Source organism: Bufo gargarizans, chromosome 1, assembly GCF_014858855.1.
Source record: "Bufo gargarizans isolate SCDJY-AF-19 chromosome 1, ASM1485885v1, whole genome shotgun sequence".
Taxonomy (NCBI): Eukaryota; Metazoa; Chordata; class Amphibia; order Anura; family Bufonidae; genus Bufo; species Bufo gargarizans.
Genome location: NC_058080.1, coordinates 745,340,112 through 745,363,947, shown reverse-complemented (window position 1 = coordinate 745,363,947; position 23,836 = coordinate 745,340,112). Strand labels below are relative to the sequence as shown.

At 45.6% G+C, this 23,836-nt stretch overlaps 1 protein-coding gene across 1 annotated transcript; it reads left to right on the top strand.

The window, feature by feature from the left end:
- LOC122937899 (zinc finger protein OZF-like) lies at positions 1–10,705 on the top strand. The gene is made up of 2 exons (XM_044293082.1): positions 1–57; positions 9,266–10,705. The coding sequence occupies exons 1-2, from the start codon at positions 24–26 to the stop codon at positions 10,564–10,566; spliced, it is 1,335 nt and encodes a 444-aa protein (XP_044149017.1). The 5' UTR covers positions 1–23; the 3' UTR covers positions 10,567–10,705.
- Positions 10,706–23,836: the final 13,131 nt, after the last annotated feature.

Genomic DNA, 23,836 nt, shown 5'->3' with positions numbered 1-23,836 from the left:
ACAAGGATCTGTACAAGGAGGCCATGATGGAGGAGCACCAGCCTCTTATATCACAGGGTAAGAGCCGTCATGTGCAGTGTATACACGTGTGTGCAGTGACATGTAATGGAGGAGCACCAGCCCCTTATATCACAAGGTAAGAGCCGTCATGTGCAGTGTATACACGTGTGTGCAGTAACATGTAATGGAGGAGCACCAGCCTCTTATATCACAGGGTAAGAGCTGTCATGTGCAGTGTATACACGTGTGTGCAGTGACATGTAATGGAGGAGCACCAGCCTCTTATATCACAGGGTAAGAGCTGTCATGTGCAGTGTGTACACGTGTGTGCAGTGACATGTAATGGAGGAGCACCAGCCTCTTATATCACAAGGTAAGAGCCGTCATGTGCAGTGTATACACGTGTGTGCAGTGACATGTAATGGAGGAGCACCAGCCTCTTATATCACAGGGTGAGAGCCGTCATGTGCAGTGTATACACGTGTGTGCAGTGACATGTAATGGAGGAGCACCAGCCTCTTATATCACAAGGTAAGACCTGTCATGTGCAGTGTGTACATGTGTGTGCAGTGTCATGTAATGGAGGATCACCAGCCTCTTATATCACAGGGTAAGAGCCGTCATGTGCAGTGTGTACACGTGTGTGCAGTGACATGTAATGGAGGAGCACCAGCCTCTTATATCACAAGGTAAGAGCCGTCATGTGCAGTGTGTAGACGTGTGTGCAGTGTCATGTAATGGAGGAGCACCAGCCTCTTATATCACATGGTAAGAGCCGTCATGTGCAGTGTATACACGTGTGTGCAGTGACATGTAATGGAGGAGCACCAGCCTCTTATATCACAAGGTAAGAGCCGTCATGTGCAGTGTATACACGTGTGTGCAGTGACATGTAATGGAGGAGCACCAGCCTCTTATATCACAGGGTAAGAGCCGTCATGTGCAGTGTATACACGTGTGTGCAGTGACATGTAATGGAGGAGCACCAGCCTCTTATATCACAGAGGTAAGAGCCGTCATGTGCAGTGTATACACTGTGTGAGCAGTGACATGTAATGGAGGAGCACCAGCCTCTTATATCACAGGGTAAGAGCCGTCATGTGCAGTGTATACATGTGTGTGCAGTGACATGTAATGGAGAAGCACCAGCCTCTTATATCACAGAGTAGAGCCGTCATGTGCAGTGTATACACGTGTGAGCAGTGACATGTAATGGAGAAGCACCAGCCTCTTATATCACAGAGTAAGAGCCGTCATGTGCAGTGTATACACGTGTGAGCAGTGACATGTAATGGAGGAGCACCAGCCTCTTATATCACAGGGTAAGAGCCGTCATGTGCAGTGTATACACGTGTGTGCAGTGACATGTAATGGAGAAGCACCAGCCTCTTATATCACAGAGTAAGAGCCGTCATGTGCAGTGTATACACGTGTGAGCAGTGACATGTAATGGAGGAGCACCAGCCTCTTATATCACAGGGTAACAGCCGTCATGTGCAGTGTGTGCAGTGACATGTAATGGAGGAGCACCAGCCTCTTATATCACAAGGTAAGAGCCATCATGTACAGTGTGTACACGTGTGTGCAGTGACATGTAATGGAGGAGCTCCAGCCTCTTATATCACAGGGTAAGAGCCGTCATGTGCAGTGTATACACGTGTGTGCAGTGACATGTAATGGAGGAGCACCAGCCTCTTATATCACAAGGTAAGAGCCATCATGTACAGTGTATACACGTGTGTGCAGTGACATGTAATGGAGGAGCACCAGCCTCTTATATCACAGGGTAAGAGCCGTCATGTGCAGTGTATACACGTGTGTGCAGTGACATGTAATGGAGGAGCATCAGCCTCTTATATCACAAGGTAAGAGCCGTCATGTGCAGCATATACACGTGTGTGCAGTGACATGTAATGGAGGAGCTCCAGCCTCTTATATCACAAGGTAAGAGCCGTCATGTGCAGTGTATACACGTGTATGCAGTGACATGTAATGGAGGAGCACCAGCCTCTTATATCACAGGGTAAGAGCCGTCATGTGCACTGTATACACGTGTGTGCAGTGACATGTAATGGAGGAGCACCAGCCTCTTATATCACAAGGTAAGAGCCGTCATGTGCAGTGTATACACGTGTGTGCAGTGACATGTAATGGAGGATCACCAGCCTCTTATATCACAAGGGTAAGAGCCGTCATGTGCAGTGTATACACGTGTGTGCAGTGACATGTAATGGAGGAGCACCAGCCTCTTATATCACAAGGTAAGAGCCGTCATGTGCAGTGTATACACGTGTGTGCAGTGACATGTAATGGAGGAGCACCAGCCTCTTATATCACAGGGTAAGACCCGTCATGTGCAGTGTATACACGTGTGTGCAGTGACATGTAATGGAGGAGCACCAGCCTCTTATATCACAAGGTAAGAGCCGTCATGTGCAGTGTATACACGTGTGTGCAGTGACATGTAATGGAGGAGCACCAGCCTCTTATATCACAGGGTAGAGCCGTCATGTGCAGTGTATACACGTGTGTGCAGTGACATGTAATGGAGGAGCACCAGCCTCTTATATCACAAGGTAAGAGCCGTCATGTGCAGTGTATACACGTGTGTGCAGTGTACATGTAATGGAGGAGCACCAGCCTCTTATATCACAGGGTAAGAGCCGTCATGTGCAGTGTATACACGTGTGTGCAGTGACATGTAATGGAGGAGCACCAGCCTCTTATATCACAAGGTAAGAGCCGTCATGTGCAGTGTGTACACGTGTGTGCAGTGTCATGTAATGGAGGAGCACCAGCCTCTTATATCACAGGGTAAGAGCCGTCATGTGCAGTGTATACACGTGTGTGCAGTGACATGTAATGGAGGAGCACCAGCCTCTTATATCACAAGGTAAGAGCCGTCATGTGCAGTGTATACACGTGTGTGCAGTGACATGTAATGGAGGAGCACCAGCCTCTTATATCACAGGGTAAGAGCCGTCATGTGCAGTGTATACACGTGTGTGCAGTGACATGTAATGGAGGAGCACCAGCCTCTTATATCACAGAGTAAGAGCCGTCATGTGCAGTGTATACACGTGTGAGCAGTGACATGTAATGGAGGAGCACCAGCCTCTTATATCACAGGGTAAGAGCCGTCATGTGCAGTGTATACACGTGTGTGCAGTGACATGTAATGGAGAAGCACCAGCCTCTTATATCACAGAGTAAGAGCCGTCATGTGCAGTGTATACACGTGTGAGCAGTGACATGTAATGGAGAAGCACCAGCCTCTTATATCACAGAGTAAGAGCCGTCATGTGCAGTGTATACACGTGTGAGCAGTGACATGTAATGGAGGAGCACCAGCCTCTTATATCACAGGGTAAGAGCCGTCATGTGCAGTGTATACACGTGTGTGCAGTGACATGTAATGGAGAGCACCAGCCTCTTATATCACAGAGTAAGAGCCGTCATGTGCAGTGTATACACGTGTGAGCAGTGACATGTAATGGAGGAGCACCAGCCTCTTATATCACAGGGTAACAGCCGTCATGTGCAGTGTGTGCAGTGACATGTAATGGAGGAGCACCAGCCTCTTATATCACAAGGTAAGAGCCATCATGTACAGTGTGTACACGTGTGTGCAGTGACATGTAATGGAGGAGCTCCAGCCTCTTATATCACAGGGTAAGAGCCGTCATGTGCAGTGTATACACGTGTGTGCAGTGACATGTAATGGAGGAGCACCAGCCTCTTATATCACAAGGTAAGAGCCATCATGTACAGTGTATACACGTGTGTGCAGTGACATGTAATGTAGGAGCACCAGCCTCTTATATCACAGGGTAAGAGCCGTCATGTGCAGTGTATACACGTGTGTGCAGTGACATGTAATGGAGGAGCATCAGCCTCTTATATCACAAGGTAAGAGCCGTCATGTGCAGCATATACACGTGTGTGCAGTGACATGTAATGGAGGAGCTCCAGCCTCTTATATCACAAGGTAAGAGCCGTCATGTGCAGTGTATACACGTGTATGCAGTGACATGTAATGGAGGAGCACCAGCCTCTTATATCACAGGGTAAGAGCCGTCATGTGCACTGTATACACGTGTGTGCAGTGACATGTAATGGAGGAGCACCAGCCTCTTATATCACAAGGTAAGAGCCGTCATGTGCAGTGTATACACGTGTGTGCAGTGACATGTAATGGAGGATCACCAGCCTCTTATATCACAGGGTAAGAGCCGTCATGTGCAGTGTATACACGTGTGTGCAGTGACATGTAATGGAGGAGCACCAGCCTCTTATATCACAAGGTAAGAGCCGTCATGTGCAGTGTATACACGTGTGTGCAGTGACATGTAATGGAGGAGCACCAGCCTCTTATATCACAGGGTAAGACCCGTCATGTGCAGTGTATACACGTGTGTGCAGGACATGTAATGGAGGAGCACCAGCCTCTTATATCACAAGGTAAGAGCCGTCATGTGCAGTGTATACACGTGTGTGCAGTGACATGTAATGGAGGAGCACCAGCCTCTTATATCACAGGGTGAGAGCCGTCATGTGCAGTGTATACACGTGTGTGCAGTGACATGTAATGGAGGAGCACCAGCCTCTTATATCACAAGGTAAGACCTGTCATGTGCAGTGTGTACATGTGTGTGCAGTGTCATGTAATGGAGGATCACCAGCCTCTTATATCACAGGGTAAGAGCCGTCATGTGCAGTGTGTACACGTGTGTGCAGTGACATGTAATGGAGGAGCACCAGCCTCTTATATCACAAGGTAAGAGCCGTCATGTGCAGTGTGTAGACGTGTGTGCAGTGTCATGTAATGGAGGAGCACCAGCCTCTTATATCACATGGTAAGAGCCGTCATGTGCAGTGTATACACGTGTGTGCAGTGACATGTAATGGAGGAGCACCAGCCTCTTATATCACAAGGTAAGAGCCGTCATGTGCAGTGTATACACGTGTGTGCAGTGACATGTAATGGAGGAGCACCAGCCTCTTATATCACAGGGTAAGAGCCGTCATGTGCAGTGTATACACGTGTGTGCAGTGACATGTAATGGAGGAGCACCAGCCTCTTATATCACAGAGTAAGAGCCGTCATGTGCAGTGTATACACGTGTGAGCAGTGACATGTAATGGAGGAGCACCAGCCTCTTATATCACAGGGTAAGAGCCGTCATGTGCAGTGTATACATGTGTGTGCAGTGACATGTAATGGAGAAGCACCAGCCTCTTATATCACAGAGTAAGAGCCGTCATGTGCAGTGTATACACGTGTGAGCAGTGACATGTAATGGAGAAGCACCAGCCTCTTATATCACAGAGTAAGAGCCGTCATGTGCAGTGTATACACGTGTGAGCAGTGACATGTAATGGAGGAGCACCAGCCTCTTATATCACAGGGTAAGAGCCGTCATGTGCAGTGTATACACGTGTGTGCAGTGACATGTAATGGAGAAGCACCAGCCTCTTATATCACAGAGTAAGAGCCGTCATGTGCAGTGTATACACGTGTGAGCAGTGACATGTAATGGAGGAGCACCAGCCTCTTATATCACAGGGTAACAGCCGTCATGTGCAGTGTGTGCAGTGACATGTAATGGAGGAGCACCAGCCTCTTATATCACAAGGTAAGAGCCATCATGTACAGTGTGTACACGTGTGTGCAGTGACATGTAATGGAGGAGCTCCAGCCTCTTATATCACAGGGTAAGAGCCGTCATGTGCAGTGTATACACGTGTGTGCAGTGACATGTAATGGAGGAGCACCAGCCTCTTATATCACAAGGTAAGAGCCATCATGTACAGTGTATACACGTGTGTGCAGTGACATGTAATGTAGGAGCACCAGCCTCTTATATCACAGGGTAAGAGCCGTCATGTGCAGTGTATACACGTGTGTGCAGTGACATGTAATGGAGGAGCATCAGCCTCTTATATCACAAGGTAAGAGCCGTCATGTGCAGCATATACACGTGTGTGCAGTGACATGTAATGGAGGAGCTCCAGCCTCTTATATCACAAGGTAAGAGCCGTCATGTGCAGTGTATACACGTGTATGCAGTGACATGTAATGGAGGAGCACCAGCCTCTTATATCACAGGGTAAGAGCCGTCATGTGCACTGTATACACGTGTGTGCAGTGACATGTAATGGAGGAGCACCAGCCTCTTATATCACAAGGTAAGAGCCGTCATGTGCAGTGTATACACGTGTGTGCAGTGACATGTAATGGAGGATCACCAGCCTCTTATATCACAGGGTAAGAGCCGTCATGTGCAGTGTATACACGTGTGTGCAGTGACATGTAATGGAGGAGCACCAGCCTCTTATATCACAAGGTAAGAGCCGTCATGTGCAGTGTATACACGTGTGTGCAGTGACATGTAATGGAGGAGCACCAGCCTCTTATATCACAGGGTAAGACCCGTCATGTGCAGTGTATACACGTGTGTGCAGGACATGTAATGGAGGAGCACCAGCCTCTTATATCACAAGGTAAGAGCCGTCATGTGCAGTGTATACACGTGTGCGCAGTGACATGTACAGACGTGGTGTGAAGAAGGCCTTACGCTGACGATCTCTGCCCTCCCCCACCCCCACAATAGATGGCTGCTCTATAATACACGGCATCTGCAGTACTTGGAGAAGACAGAGGTGTCAGTGCTACAGTCCTATAGTAACATGTGGTGCACAGAACCCCGGTGCTATTTGTTACTATGGTAACAGCCCCCAGCTATTCAGCAGTGACCGTTTTTTTCCAATACGGCGAATGGCGTAATGGAAAAAGTATCAAAATGATCTATTCACCACTTTTTTCATTGTTTCTCTTCTCAGAAAATATTGGAAAAAAAATGTGAGAAAAAACACACACTCGAAAATGGTATCAATAAAAAGTACAGATCCCGCAGAAAATGAGCCCCTCACAGCTCAGGAGAGATAACTGTACAAAGGTTATGGGTTCAGAATGTGGTTTTAATTAACTTTTTTCAGTATTTAAACCTATAAAACGTGTACATATCTGGTATGGCTGTAATCGGACTGACCCAGAGAATGAAGGGAACACCCTAGGGACAAAATCCATAAAACTGTGGAGGATTTGCATTTGTTTTCCAATTCCACCCCATTTGGAATTTTCTTCTTGATTCCCGCTACATGGTAGCGCTAGAAAGTGCAACTTGTCCCGTAAAAAACAACCCCTTATATGGATATGTGAACGGAAAATCAAAAAAGTTATAGCTCCAGGAAGACAGGGAAGAAAAATTAAAACGCAAAAACGAAAAAAACTCTGGTATCCTAAGGCTACTTTCACACTCGCGTTTGGGGCGGATCCGTCACGGATCTGCACAGACGGATCCGTTCAGATAATACCACCGCATGCATCTGTTCAGAACGGATCCGTTTGTATTATCTTTAACATAGCCAAGGCGGATCCATCTTGAACACCATTGAAAGTCAATAGTGGACGGATCCGTTTTCTATTGTGTCAGATTGTGTCATAGAAAACGGATCCGTCCACTATTGACTTACATTGTGTGCCAGGACGGATCCGTTTGGCTCAGTTTCGTCAGACGGACAACAAAACGCTGCAAGCAGCCTCCAGAGCGGAATGGAGACGGAACGGAGGCAAACTGACGCATTCTGAGCGGATCCTTTTCCATTCAGAAGGCATTAGGGCCAAACTGATCCGTTTTGGACGCTTGTGAGAGCCCTGAACGAATCTCAGAAACGGAAAGACGAAACGCCAGTGTGAAAGTAGCCTAAGAGTTAAACTCCCTTTATGACAGAACGCCAAAGAAAACAGCAAAAATAAAATAAAAATAATAAAAGTGAAACCATTAATTACAAGTAAATGGTTCCATTGAAATGTACAACTCATGTCACAAAACACAAGTCCTCGTACGGCCACAGACACAAATATAAAAGTTTTATGTCTTGGAATATAACAATCAGAATACAAAAAAAAGGTCATTTAGTGACAACCAGCCTAGTCATTAAGTGGTTAAAGCTGTTTGGTTGTTGTGTTTGTTCCTTCCTTCCGGTGCACTCCTGTCCTCAGCTCCATGATTATCAGGAAGCTCCGATGTCACATGTGATTATTGTACAGACACAGACGTCTCAGTGATGGTCACCTGCACTCACAGGACACGTCATTAGCTCCACCGTCTTAATTCTTGATAGGACCCTCGTTCCCCTTAGAACATCCTGAATTCTTAGTGTAATGGACCCAACAAGGTGCCGGAGACCTTTATTACAGGTTCTGATTGATGACCTCACTCTGTCTAATCCACTGCATCCTGAAGATGTCTATAAACCTGAGGTCTGGGGACTGGGTGGCCATTAGGCTGTACAGACTTCAGACTCCTAACCCTTTGAGGTCATTTTCGTTTCTCACTCTGTGTCTTCCCAGCGTCCATCTGTTCTTTAAAGGGGTTGTCTTACTGCAGCAAATAGCCTTTATTATGTAGAGGAAGTTAATACAAACCACTTACTAATGTATTGTAATTATTCATATTGCTTCCTTTTGCTGGCTGGATTCATTTTTCCATCACATTATGCACTGCTCGTTTCCATGGTTACAACCACCCTGCAATTCATCAGGGGCGGTCATGCTTGCACACTATAGGAAAAAGCGCCGGCCTCTCTGGTGGTTGGGACCGTGATAGTGCTTTTCCCTATAGTTTGCATGCACGGCCACCGATGCTGGATTAGAGGGTGGTCATAACCATGGAAACGAGCAGTGTATAATGTGATGGAAAAATGAATCTAGCCGGGAAAGGAAGCAATATGGACAATCAGAATACATTAGTAAGTGGCTTTTATTAACTTCCTCTACATAATAAATGCTATTTGCTGAAGTGAGACACCCCCTATAAGTGACGTGCTCCTCTCAGTGTACCTCCTCCCCCGCTGCTGCTGTCTCACACAAGCTTAGTCCAGGCTGCAGTAAAATAACAGGAGCTGTAATTACACACTGAACCTGCTGCTGGAGGAAGGAGGATCTCACACCAGGACCTGGGAGACTGCATCTTGTACTGAGCAGCTAATGATGCTGACTTAATCATTATCCAAGTCATAGCTCAAGACCTGTTTAAAAGGTCAGACCCTGACTTATAGGATAGCTACCTGACATCTGGTGGCATTAGAGGCAGAGCTGGTTTATACCATATATCCAATTACAGCCTAATAGGAATATTTATATGTTTGTCCACTCTGTGGTTTGAAAAATTATCGCAAATTCCTTTTTTTGTTTTCACAGGGAATTACAGTAAAATGATTAAGGGCAAAGCTATATTATCACTAAATTATAAAGAAGAAGCTGAAGATGTCCTGCAGCGCTCCTCGGGAAAAAACCTCATTACATTTAATGTACACCCAGGACTTCAACGTACACTTCTATTATATAATCCCCCTTATCATGAGGAACCTTCCCCTAACCAATTAAAGATTGTTACCAAAAATACTGGTCAGAAAGGGGATAAAAGGTTTCAGGGTAGTAAAGAGTTTACAGAACAATCAAGAGTTTCTACACACAGAAGAATTAATACAACACAGCAGGAATATGGGAAATGCATTACACGTAAATCAGATTGTGTTAAACATGAGCTAATTCACACAGGAGAGAAGCCATATTCATGTTCAGAATGTGGGAAATGTTTTACAAAAAAATCATATCTTGTTAAACATAAGAGAATTCACACAGGAGAAAAGCCATATTCATGTTCAGAATGTGGGAAATGTTTTACAGATAAATCAAGTCTTGTTATACATGGGAGAATTCACACAGGAGAGAAACCATATTCTTGTTCAGAATGTGGAAAATGTTTTAGAGTTAAACCCCATCTTATTAGACATGGGAAAAGTCACACTGGAGAGAAACCATATTCATGTTCAGAATGTGGGAACTGTTTTACTCATAAATCAACACTTGTTATACATATGAGAATTCACACAGGAGAGAAGCCATATTCATGTTCAGAATGTGGGAAATGTTTTAAAGATAAATCAAATCTTGTTACACATGAAAAAAGTCACATAGGAGAGAAACCATATTTATGTTCAAAATGTGGGAAATGTTTTACACAAAAATCATATCTTGTGAAACATGAAATTATTCACACAGGAGAGAAACCATATTCATGTTCAGAATGTAGGAAATGTTATAGATGGAAAGCAGATCTTATTATACATGAAAGAAGTCACACTGGTGCAAAGCCATATTCATGTTCAGAATGTGAGAAATGTTTCACAGATAAATCCAGTCTTGCTAAACACAAGAGAATTCACACAAGAGAGAAGCAGTATCCATGTTTAGAATGTGAGAAATGTTTTACAACAAAAACCAGACTTAATATTCATCAGAGAAGTCACACAGGAGAGAAGCCATATTCATGTTCAGAATGTGAGAAATGTTTTATTACTAAAACCAGACTTAATATTCATCAGAGAAGTCACACAGGAGTAAAGCCATATTTATGTTCAGAATGTGGGAAATGTTTCACAAAAAAATCACACCTTGTTAGACATGAGAGAATTCACACAAGAGAGAAGCCATTTTGATGTTTTATATGTTGAAAATGCTTTGTAAGAAGGAACTAAAAGTCAACAGATCAGGAAAAACTACCGTATATTGTTTTTTAGATATGGGAAATGCCAAAAGAGCAAAAAAAAGAATTTTAAAGGGAACCTGTCACCTATAAAATGCATAATAAACCGCCTGCCATACCTTATTGCAGCCTGTAGCATGATTATAGGTGTCTGTGTCTTTTCTGTGCACTGCGCCAAAAGTCTGAAAAAAGACTTTTATTCAACTGGCCACGCTATGTAAATGATAGTCTTGAAGTCAAGGGGGCAGCGACTTTCTCGCCTGAAGTCAAGCGTGCCCCGCCCCCTTTCTGGTCCCTTAGCATTTGATTGATAGTAATTCCAATTCCTTCACCACTGGACGCTCAAACGTGGCCTTGCATGTGTGCTGTGTCCCTGCAGTGATGGCGTCTGCACACTGTTCTACTCTGCTGTGAGGTAGGCTCAATGATAAGGCACTTGCACATAAGAGCATGCGTGAGACTACGCTCAAGCGCCCAGCAGTGAAGGAATTGGACATCCTATTAATCAAATACTAAGGGGCGGGGCACGCTTGACTTCAGGCGAGAAAGCCGCTGCCCCCTTGACTTCAAGACTATCGTTTACATATCGTGGCCAGTTGAATAAACGTATTTTTTCAGACTTTTGGCACATTGTACAGAAAAGACACAGACACCTTTATAATCATGCTACAGGCTGCAATAAGGTCCTGCTGGTGGTTTAATATGCATTTTCTAGGTGACAGGTTCCCTTTAAACCCATCTTATTTGCAGACGTTAAGTTTCAGGCTACATGGCAAGATGTGTCACATTACTGCAAGTCTTAGAACAGTCTCACAACTTGTCTGCTGTTTAGAGCTGAGATTTGGCGGTAAATAATATCTGCCAAACTGTACAAGACTTGCAGGTTGCACATGACTTGCATTGTGTTCTATCATAGGAAACCAATATAACAAAAAAGACTTTACGTCAAAACGTCGCTATGTTTGCTGCCTCCCGAATAAAACAACGGATTATTCAAATGGATGAGTTCTGTGGATCTTTCTACTAACTATCATGGGAAAGTCACATATGATTTGCGATCAAGAATCCAAGTGTTGGATTCTATGTGACTGTTATGATGACATGTAGCGTGTCATGTTGTGAACCCATTGGCAGTCATTATATGTAGTGTCACAATGCAGCATATCATCTGATGTCACCGTGCATCTCCAGCTTAAATGCCAATAAGAGTATTTATGTTTTGGGTGGAATTATCCTGGATCAGCCAAACAACTACATTATATTTCTTGGAAGAGAAGAAGAGTCTTGTTTACTTCAGAGCAGTGAAGTTGAAATGTCCCCCATGAACCTCGCTTCTTATCACTGTATTCACACCTCCACCCACACTGCGGGGGAGTCCAGACTAAGGCTGAGTTCACACGAGCGTGACAGATTAGGTCCGGATGCGTTCAGTTAAACTCGCACCATTTTGCAAGCAAGTTCAGTCAGTTTTGTCTGCGATTGCGTTTAGTTGTTCAGTTTTTTACGCGCGGGTGCAATGCGTTTTGATGCTTTTTTCACGCGCGTGATAAAAAACTGAAGGTTTACAAACAACATCTCCTAGCAACCATCAGTGAAAAACGCATTGCATCCGCACTTGCTTGCAGATGCAATGCGTTATTCACGCAGCCCCATTCACTTCTATGGAGCCAGGGCTGCGTGAAAAACGCTGAATATAGAACATGCTGCGATTTTAAAGCATTGCAGAAGTGATGCGTGAAAAAAAACTCTCATGTGCACAGCCCCATTGAAATGAATGGGTCAGGATTCAGTGCAGGTGCAATGCGTTCACCTACTGCATTGCACCCGCGCGGAAATCTCGTCCGTGTGAACGCAGCCTAACCCTCCTGTGCGGAGACAGTGATATTGGTGGCATGATGACTACATCACTGATTTATCTGACCGGGTGATCTGTGATAATTAACCCCATAAGTACATTCCTGCAGTTTAATGGTAAACCTATCTAGATACCGGAGCTGAGTGATATATCGGTGGTGGGAATCGCTGGTGATGTCACATCTGTTAATTAACCCCTGAATAATGCCAACATGACTTCAGTGACCAAGTGATGCTCATATATGTGTTTCATATGTATCCTCCCTCCTTCTTTATTACCTGCAGAACATGAATGGAGTCAGATGCGGAATTCTGTAGGTACTGTATCCAGCTCACTTATACGGCCTCAGATGGATCTGGATAGATTGGAGGCTTGGGCAGAGAAGTGGCAAATGAGGTTTACCACATTGCCCAGCAAATTCAGTTAATAATACTAACCACTACATATAAGGCCGTCCACAATCTGTCCTCTACTTACATCTCTCACCTGCTTTTCCAGTACATCTTCACACGTAATCACCGATCCTCACAAGACCTCCTCCTTTGTTCTCCTCTTGTCTGTTCTTCACACAATCTACAAGATTTCTCACCTGCATCCTCCATACTCTGGAACTCACTACCCCAGTACATCAGACCCTCCCCAAACATCCAAACCTTTAAAAGCAGCCTGAAAACCATCTCTTCAGGAAAGCCTACCACCTACAAGGAGCATGGTGCCACCACACAGCCAGATGAGCAGCTTTACCTTCACCTGCTGTGTCCCTCTCCTTCCCTTGTAGATTGCGAGCTCTTGTGGTCAGGGTCCTCTACCCTCTGGACCGACTTGATAATAGCTCCATGTTTATGATAGTTGTAGTTTTTATATTATGTATGTGTAACCCTCTCTTGATGTGCAGCACCATGGAATTAGTGACTCTTTCTAATAAATAATAACACTGATAAATGCGGATCAGATGCGGAAAATATATGTTCTTGTGCATGAGCCCCAATACTGACATGGAAAAGGACTTCGGAAGTTGACAGTAAACTAAGCTGTATAAACCAGTGTCAGGCAGCTGCTGCCAAGGCCAATAAGATACCGGGGTGCATCAAAAGGGGCATAGATGCCCGTGATGAGAACATAGTCCTACCACTTTACACATCACTGGTCAGACCACACATGGAGGACTGCGTACAGTTCTTGGCTCCTGTAAACAAGGCAGACATAGCAGAGCTGGACAGGGTTCAGAAGAGGGCAACTAAAGTAATAACTAGAATGGATGGACTACAGGACCCTGAAAGATGATCAAAATTAGAGTTATTCACTTTAGAAAAAAGACGACTGAGGGGAGATCTAATTACTATGTATAAATATATAAGGGGTCAGTACAGAGATCTCTCCCATCATCTATTTATCCCCAGGACTGTGACGAGGGGACATCCTCTGCGTCTGGAGGAAAGAAGGTTTCTCCACCAACATAGAAGAGGATTCTTTACTAGAGTGTAATAATATTAAAGGCTAGTTACTAGATTTCTGGAGAAGGGCAGTTGATCCATGGAGTTACTGTGTTCTGATTTGCCTGATTTTGAAGAAAATTAGCTTCTACCTCATGAAGGATTTCTGCCTTCCTCTGGATCATCTTTACAGGATAACTGGATGGACGGGTGACTTTTTTTTTTATGTTACTCTGTAATCTGGACTCTTCCTGTTCGACAATGAATGTACTTTTAAGACAATATCTGACAATGTTTCTAAATATGTGAGTCTTCAGATATGGTATTAAAAGATACCTAAAGAAAAGACCTAAGTAGTCTCCACAGCTTGCCATTATGTCATTTTTTTTAAATTTAGCCATTAAAAGGTATCAACTACGGTAGAGCGAACCCGAACTGTAAAGTTCCGGTTCGTCCCAAACTTTACGATTTTTTGACCCCGGACGCAAACTTGAACATTTCAGCAAAAGTTCAGGTTCGAGTTTGGTGATTTATTGGCTCTTTTTAAAAGGCTGCAGGGCAGCCAATCAACAAGCATTTTACTCTTGTGACCTTAGAAGCCATCACAGCCATGCCTACTAATGGCATGTGATTGGCCAGTGCAGCATGTGACCCAGCCGCTATATAAGCTGGAGTCACGTAGCGCCGCACATCACTCTGCTGTTACTAGTGTAGGGAGAGGTTGCTGCTGCTGTGAGGGAGAGAATAGGAAAGAATCTGTTATCAGAAGTGCTTGATAGATCTGTGATCTAAAGCGATTTTGTTCGTGGGTGCAGAGCAACATTTTTGTACCCTACCCTGAGCCCAGTGACACAGAAAAATACGTTTTATCCGCCTGTTAGTTAGGTGGGCGTCGGTGGCCATTTTGTGCAAGTTCAGTGCACCAGCACAGCATATGTGCCAGGGACAATAATTAAATCCTGTTCTTTTAGTTCAGTGGGCAACATATACCCATTTTTTAAGTGCACCTGCACTGCATATGTGCCAGGGGAAGGCAAAATAATATAGGTAATTCGCTGCGCTGCATTTCTGACAGTCCAATACAACCAGTCAATACTGCTGTTACATTGTTGGTTGACAAATTCACATTTTTTGTGACCGTGAAGTAATTGTATTTATGACACCGGCACAGCCTTACTGTCAGTGAACTTAATTGTTGACTATTGACGGTTACATTGTGGCCTGACATAAACCATCTGCAAAGACTAAGGAGAGCGTCAAATAAGGGAGAGGACCTGGTCGATCTGTGCCAGCTACACGGACAAGTTAAACACCTTCCTCAGGTGCGAGAAGGCGACAGAACCTTCAGCGTTATTTGGTAGGGCCGAATGCTGCTCTACGAATGGTGAGGCCAGAACAAGTACAGGCGATAGTAGATTGGGTGGCTGACAGTGCCTCCAGTTCCTTCACATTGTCTCCCACCCAATCCCCTGCTGAAAGATCAGAGTTGGCACCTGCATCCCATGACCATCAGTCTTTCACCTCACCCCCTTGCAAATCAGCCAAGCAGTCTGAGCCCCAAGTCATGCAGCAGTCTCTTCTGCTTTTTGATGACTCTGTTAGCAGGGTTTCCCAGGGCCATCCACATAGCCCTGTCCCAGAAGTGTAAGAGATTGAGTGCACCCATGCCCAACCACTTATGTTTCAGGATGAGTACATGGGAGGACCACCGTAGAACTTCTCGGATGATGACGAAACACATGTCCCAACTGCTGGGGCTTTTGAAAGTGTGCAGACCACCAAGGAGGGCAGGGGTGAAGACTGGGTGGAAGATGATGTGGAGGACGATGAGGTCCTCGACCCCACATGGAATCAAGGTCATGCGAGTGACCTGTTTAGTTCGGAGGAGGAGGGGGTGTCGCACAGAGCCACCAGCACAGCAAAAGAGGGAGCAGGGTGCAAAAGCACAGCGGCCGTCCCCTAGACAGTAAGCCTGCTACTGCCCACCGCACCAAGGGACTGAGCACACCAAAGCCAGCTCCAAGGAGTTTCCTGGCATGGCAGTTCTTTAGACAATTTGCTGATGACAAGACACGAGTGGTTTGCAATGCTGTGCAATCAGAGTCTGAAGTGAGGCAAAAACGTTCTAAACCTGAGCACAACCTGCATGACCAGGCGTCTAAGTGCTAAGCATGAGCTGCAGTGGAGTAGACACCTCAAAAACCAAGAAAGGTCTCTGGCTCCTCCTGCATCCTTTTCTGCTGCAGTCTCAGCCTCTTCATCCACCTCTGGAGTGACAGTGGCACCTGAATGCCAGCATTTCCAAATTCCTGGCCTTTGAAATGCTGTCATTCCGTCTGGTAGACACGGACAGTTTTGAGAATTTTATGGCGGTGGATATCCCACAGTACAATGTCCCCAGCCGCCACTACTTTTGCAGGCGAGCGATCCCTTCCCTGCACAACCAAGTGGGGGACAAAATCAGATATGCACTGCGCAACGCCATCTGTGGCAAGGTTCACCTAACTATGGATACGTGGACCAGTAAGCACGGTCAGGGACGTTATATCTCCCTAACAGCACACTGGGTAAATGCAGTGGAGGCTAGGCCTGAGGTGGATAGCAGTTTGGCGCATGTCCTTCCACCACCGAGGATTGCAGGGTGCTTCAGTTTGCCTCCTGTTGCTTCCTCCTCCTACTCTGCTTCCTCATCCTCTACCAGCTCCTCATCCGGTCAGCGTAACACCTTCACCACCAACTTCAGCACAGCCAGGGGTAAACGACAGCCGGCAGTTTTAAAACTTATCTGTTTGGGGGACAAACCCCACACCGCACAGGAGCTGTGGACGGGCATAGAACAACAGACCGATAAGTGGTTTGTGCCAGTGAGCCTCAAGCCCGGCCTGGTGGTGTGTGATAATGGGCAAAATCTCGCAGCAGCTCTGGGTCTAGCCAGTTTGACACACATCCCTTGCATGTGCTGAATTTGGTGGTGACGAAATTCCTGAAAAATTACCCCAATATGTCAGAGCTGCTGCAGAAAGTGCGGGCCTTCTGTGCACGCTTTCGGCGTTCTCACCCTGCTGCTGCTCGCCTGTCAGCGCTGCGGAGTAACTTCGGCCTTCCCGCTCATCGCCTCATATGCGACGTGCCCACAAGGTGGAACTCCAGACTGTGCGAGCAGCAGCAGGCAATAGTGGAGTTTCAGCTGCAGCGCGCACGGGTGAGTCGCTGGGCGGAACAGCACCACTTCCCCAACAATAAGTGGGCCTCCATGCGAGACCTGTGTGCCTTGCTGCGCTGTTTCGAGTACTCCACCAACATGGCCAGTGCTGATAACGCTGTTCTCAGCGTTACTATCCCACTTCTATGCCTCCTTGAAAAAACGCTTCGGGCGATGATGGAAGAGGATGTGGCACAAGAGGAGGAGGAAGAGGGATCATTTACAAGGGTTTCAGGCCAGTCATTCACAAGTGGCTCTGAGGGTGGGTTCCTGCACCAACATATGCCAGGTACACAATTGTCCAGCCAGGGCACAGTTCTGGAGGATGACGAGGTGGAGGATGAGATGGAGGAGAAGAACCGTGTTCACAGCAGGGTGGCATCCGAACCAGCTTATGGACATCACTGGTGCGTGTCTGGGGGGATACAGAGGACACAGACGATACACCTCCCACAGAGGACAGCTTGTTGTTGCCTCTGGGCAGCCTGACACACCTGAGCAATTACATGTTGCAGTGTCTTCGCAACGACCGCTGAGTTGGCCACATTCTAACTTGTGCTTATTACTGGGTGGCCAAGCTGCTGGATCCCCGTTACATGGACAATGTACCGTCCTTAATTCCGTCACTGGAGCGTGATCGGAAGATGTGCGACTACAAGGGCACGTTGGTCAACGCGCTGCTGATGGCATTCCTACCTGACAGCGGGGGCACAGTGGAAGAACAAGGCGAAGGCAGGAGGAGGAGGAAGAGGTTGCCAACACAGCTGGGGCACCACCAGCACCTCAGAAGGCAGGGTTAGCATGGCCAAAATGTGGAAAAGCTTTGTCAGCACGCCACAACAACCAGCACCACCAGCTGTTATGGAATGTCTTAGCAGGAGGCAGCATTTCAGAAACATGGTGGAGCAGTATGTGTGCACATGCCTACAGGTAGTGAATGACGGGTCTGCCCCCCCTTAACTTCTGGGGGCAGGCCCACCAATGGTAGGCTCTGTCCTCTTTTGTGGAAAACTACTCTCCGAGAACACAGTCCTCAGGAAGAATAAGGTTTATTGCGGCTAGCTGGGAGTTTTAACACTTTCAATCACACAAAGGAAAATGCTGAGATGGGGAAAGGCCCCACTTAGCTTCTATCTACACATGACCATCCTAGACTACAAATACATGTCTAAGCCTCATTGGCTGGGTTAAACTCTCTGTGCTACCCCACAGGTTACATCCATACTTGAATAGCACATTGTTCCTTTGTGGTCTTCTTAGCCAACATCTGCTATCCATTACCAAACCTACTTTACAGTCTAATCTATAGTCCCTCACCCAAGTGAGTACTAACCCCACCTTTAAAATTTGCATATATGCATATAACTTGAGAATGTAATATCTGGCATAATTAGGAGGCACTATGCTGTATATTTTAAAATTTCTCCTTTATTCCCCCCTGACGTTGGTTTTCCCAACACAGATACTGGCATCTATACAGCACAATGTCTGTCACACACTGCAGGTCAGTATATAATGTAATGTTCTCATCCAATGATTAAAGTTTACTCTCCTAATCCTTTTCTTGCATAGCAATAGGTGCATAGGCGGGCATCATGGCAGCATTCAAGAACAGTCTTTTGCAGCATGAAAATAACAACAGACCCACAAGACACAGTAATAATACTGGAGCACATTCAAGCATGACAGTTTTAAGTAATGGCAAGAATAAAGATATAAGATTAAAGGACCACCCTGAGAACCAGTTACTTATAACTCCAGCCATGTCAATCATCTGCTTTGTAAATGAATGGAGGTGTTCAATAGCTTTAACAAGAGTTTTATTCTCCTCATCGCTTATGATCATTCCCTGAGATGAAGGTATAGAAAGAGTCTCCAATAACTACATAAACTCATCCTTTAGAAGCAAGAATCATGTCAAAAGCATATTAGTTCTGCACAGCTTTCAGTCTCAGACCTCTGAGTTCTTTCTTGAAGGCAAAGTGTCACGAACCAGCCAGTTTGAACCCACTGTGCCACATGTCCTACCTACTCTAAGGGCATTGTCTAAGTGAACCCCTCATTCTTTCAGTACCCCTGATGGTGGGGATAGACTTTCCCAAGGGGAACACCAGGTCTATACCTCTTGAGGAGGATTGGCATATGAGGAAGCTGGTCCAGACAGACCAGGAGGTACCATAGCAAGGTACCAGAGGTACAGACATAATCAGCAGGCCGAGTCGTAACCAGGAGCAACAGTGCAGGACCAAAGGATGAGGCAGAGGTGGAGTCAAACAAGCAATAGGTCAGGGTAGGTGGCACAGGTCAGGAAATCCAGATCGACAACAGGAGAGTCAAGGCAAGCAGGCAGGGAGGGATCAAACAGGTAGCGGAGTCCAGAAACACAAGCACTAGTCAGGTACACAGGAACACAAGCAGAGATATAAGCAACCTATGCAGGACACAAGGACCTTAACACTCAGGCATTTTGAAAGGGTGCTGAGACACTTATATACATGCAGGAGGGCTAGGATTGGTCAGCGAGGTCACATGATCTAACCCATAAAGCACAGGAAGTAACGAGCGCCAGCACTTAAGGAAGTGCTCCAGTGAACTAGCAGCAAGCATGCTGTGGCCAGGGCTGGAAGGAAACTGTGGAGATGATCCCAGAACAAACAGTACCTACAAAGACAGAGCCCAAGACTGCAGCAGTGAATGTGGAAACACTGCCAGCAGATCACCACTGAACATGGCGCCCAGGACGGCAGCAGTAAGCAAGGGAACAGCAGTGCACAGCAGCCGCTGTTACATTACCCCCCCCCCCCCTTACGCCCCCTCTTCTAGAGTGCACAACGAGACAGAAACCTCTTTAACAAGTTCAGAGCATGAATGTTCACCTCTGGTTCCCAAGAACTCTCCTTAGGACCAAAACCTTTCCAGTCCACAATATAGTAGGTCTTCTTGCCATGCTTCTTGATGTCCAGGATGTCTTTTTTTTTTTTTTATATCTCTTTATTTCCATCATCTCAACAAGAATAGAAAAAATTCAACATGATAAAAAAAAATATTTTTAGTATATAAAAAAAAACATACCAATTTTTCCTATATATAAACATATAACTTCATTCCCCATTTACCCACCCAAAACCCTTATGGTGGGGGGAGGGGGAGAGGGAGAGGCAAGGAGGAAAAAAAAAACCAAAAAAAAACCATCTATCTAGCCCTAAAGCAACCAGTTCTTCCATAATTCATCAACACTTTTTACTTTTCTAGCGTGGCCCTCCATCGCTCGTTCTTCTTTAATCAGGTTATCTACTGCTTTTCTCCACTGTCCCACTGTTGGAGGGTCCGCCCCTACCCATTTCTTTAGTATAAGGAGTCTGGCTTGAAATAACACCTTACTCAAGACCATTCGTGTATCTCTATTCAACCTCAGATGTTCGGTTGCCCCCAAAATACAAATCATGGGGTCTTCCGATATTTGAACCTTCAAGTTAAATATACAGTGTCCGTTACAGTGTCTTTGACCTCAAAAACTCAGTAAGAATCTCCAGATACTGGAGTCGGAGTAGAAGGAGCCGTAGAGAAGCGATTAAGAACTACTGGTTTCAATAAGGACATGTGGAAGGCATTAGGAATCCGCAAAGAGAGAGGCACACGTAACTTACATGTCATTTTGTTGATCCTCCTCAATACTCCTAGGTCCAAGGACATTTCAAACTGGGAACCCTTAAGCAGATATTTTTAGAGGAGAGCCATACCTTATCTCCTGATGAGAACTGAGGGGGTTCTCTTCTTCTCTTGTCTGCATTCCTTTTTATGCGAGTCATCGCTTTGTTGATGCAGTCCTTGGTGTCACGGCAAATCTTCAAAAAAAATCCCTAAAAGAGGAATTTGCAGCTGGTAACCCAGAAGATAAAGGAACAGGGAGAGGAGTACAAGGGTGTTGTCCATAAACAACAAAGAATGTAAAGGATCCAGTAGACTGACTAGAGTGGTTGTTATAGGAGAACTCAGCCCAAGGTAGCAATTGTACCCAGTTGTCGTGTTGGGCCGAAACAAAATGCCGGAGATAGTTCTCTATTATTTGATTTACCCGGTCTACTTGCTCATTGGTCTGGGGAAGATAACCGGAAGAGAAGTCTAGCTCAATTTCGAGCAGCCGGCTCTCCAGAGCTTAGAGGTAAACTGTTTCTGCTATCGGAAACAAAATGCCAAGCTAGTCCATGCAAGCGGAGTATGTGTTTCACGAACAGTTTTGAAAGTTCAGAAGCCGACGGCAATCCAACCAAAGGAATGAAGTGTGCCATCTTGGATAACTGGTCCACGACCCTCCAGATAGCTTTACATCCGGCACAAGAGGGCAGATCCATAAGAAAGTCTATGGCAATGTGTTGCCATGGGGCTTTAGGAACAGGACGAGGTAACAACAGCCTGGATGGTTTGGTCCTGGAGACATTATGCTGAGCACAGACGGTGCAGGCATACACATCACGCACATCCTTAGGCAGTGTGGGCCACCAGTAGTGGCGAGAAAAAAAGTTCTGAGGTCTTGTGGAACCCTGGATGACTAGCCATTTTATAGTTGTGCCCACCAAGCTAGAATACATTTTCTCTTGGCAGATGGCACAAATGTGTTTCTGGAAGGGATGTCTTTTACCAGGACAGGGGCAACTGTGATCAAGCGAGCAGGATCTACAATGTACTGGGGCTCCTCCTGCTGGTTGGAGAAATCAAATGACCAAGACAGAGCATCCGCCTTGATGTTCTTCTCAGCCGGGCGAAAGTGAAGCTCAAAATCGAAATGGGAAAAGAATGCCCATATGGCTTGGTGAGGGTTCAGAAACTGGGCAATCTGCAGATATGTAAGGTTCTTTTGGTCGGTGAAGATTATCACCATATGCTGGGCCCCCTCCAATAAATAACACCACTCCAAGTTTTATGGCCAAAAGCTCTCTATGTCCTATACAGTAATTCCTCTCAGCAGAGGAATAGAGCTTGGAGAAAAATCCACATGTAAACATCTTGCCCTTGGAACCTTTCTGTAGTAAAACAGCACCAGATCCTATGGAGGAGGCGTCCACTTATAAAAATAATTGGCTGGAGACATCGGGATGACGCAGAACAGGTGCAGAAGCAAAGGACCTTTTTAATTTGACTAAAGCGTCTTTAGCCTCAGTAGTCCAGACTCACCCCTTTCTTAGTAAGAGCGGAGATACAAGAGATGAAAAATTCAGGATGAACTGACGATAGAAATTAGAAAATCCAAGGAAGCGCTGTATAGTGCGAAGACCCTGTTGGTGGGGCCAGTCCATTACCGCATTCAATTTTTCAGGATTCATCTGTAACCCGGCATCCAAGATTATGTATCCCAGGAACGGTATGTTTTTTTTTCAAAGATGCATTTATCGATTTTGGCATAAAGTCAATTCTCTTTCAACCGCTGTAAAATTAAAAGTACATGCCTCCGGTGAGTGGTAAGATCTGGAGAATAGATCAGTATATTGTCCAGGTACACTAATACGCAGAAATAGAGCAGGTTCCGGAAGATATCGTTTACCAACTCCTGGAATACTGCAGGAGCATTGCACAGACCGAAGGGTATGACGAGATACTAGTAGTAACCGTCACGTCTTCCACTCATTGCCTTTTCGAATGCGGATAAGGCTATATGCACTGCGCAGGTCTAATTTTGTGAAGACCTTAGCTCCCTGGATCCTGTCAAAGAGTTTGGAGATTAGCGGAAGAGGGTATAGATTCTTGACCGTGACCTTATTCAGACCTCAATAGTCGATACAGGGCCATAAGGATTCATCTTTTCTCTGCACAAAGAAGAACCCGGCACCGGCTGGCGAAGAAGATTTTCGGATAAACCCCCTCTCGAGATTCTCCTTGATGGGTCTCGGGAAGCGATAGTGGGTAGACTCAACCACGAGGAGGAGTGGCACCAGGCAGAAGGTCAATCAGAAAATCATATGGACTGTGAGGAGGCAGGGTCTTGGCCTCTTTCTTACTGACGACATCTGCAAAACTGGCATACTGCTGCGGAGGTCCAGGCAGGTCTTCAGGTACAGTAGGCGAGGAAGCAGGTCGGACTTCCAATAAGCAGGTGTACTGAAAGGATGATCCTAAACGCAGAATCTGACCATAATAGGAAATGCCTATTCTTGTTCGCGATTGAGGATAAGAATAGGACAAGCTCTATCTTTTCCGCTGAGCCGCAGAATGGAACAACGGATGTGGACAGCACACGGTGTGCTGTCCGCATCTTTTGCGGCCCCATTGAAATGAGCCCTAATACTGATAGCACAGTACCTACACAACGAATGAACTATGAATGTGGGTGCACCAAAACAGAATGCACACGGCGATACCCTTTCCCTACATTGTCCCTGCAGCCTGAGTTCCGAGTCTTCACACTGAGATTGGACCACTAAGTGGGATGAATATGATTCGGCAGAAGGGCCTGTGTATACCAGATTTATCTTGATTCTTGACAAATTAATTTGAAATGAATTTAATTTCTTGAGTAAGTTTGGCGAATTGTCTGAATTGAATTTTTACAAACTTCGCATATCTTTACTCAGAACTATAATTTGGTCGTCTGAAAGATTCAGGCTAATTCCACTCCAAATAACCTAGTGATGAGCAAATCGAGTTTATATTGCGGAAGTTCGAGTAGAATTTTACAAAAAATCCTGATTCTTCTGAATTTTTATTTTATGTGATTTGATTCAGGACAATCAAGAAAAGA

What these genes read in the sequence shown, in the direction of transcription:
- LOC122937899 (XM_044293082.1), top strand. Translation starts at nt 24, where the DNA reads ATGATGGAGGAGCACCAGCCTCTTATATCACAGG. An exon ending in CCAGCCTCTTATATCACAGG is followed by an intron (nt 58 to 9,265) that starts GTAAGAGCCGTC and finishes TTGTTTTCACAG; the next exon opens with GGAATTACAGTAAAATGATT.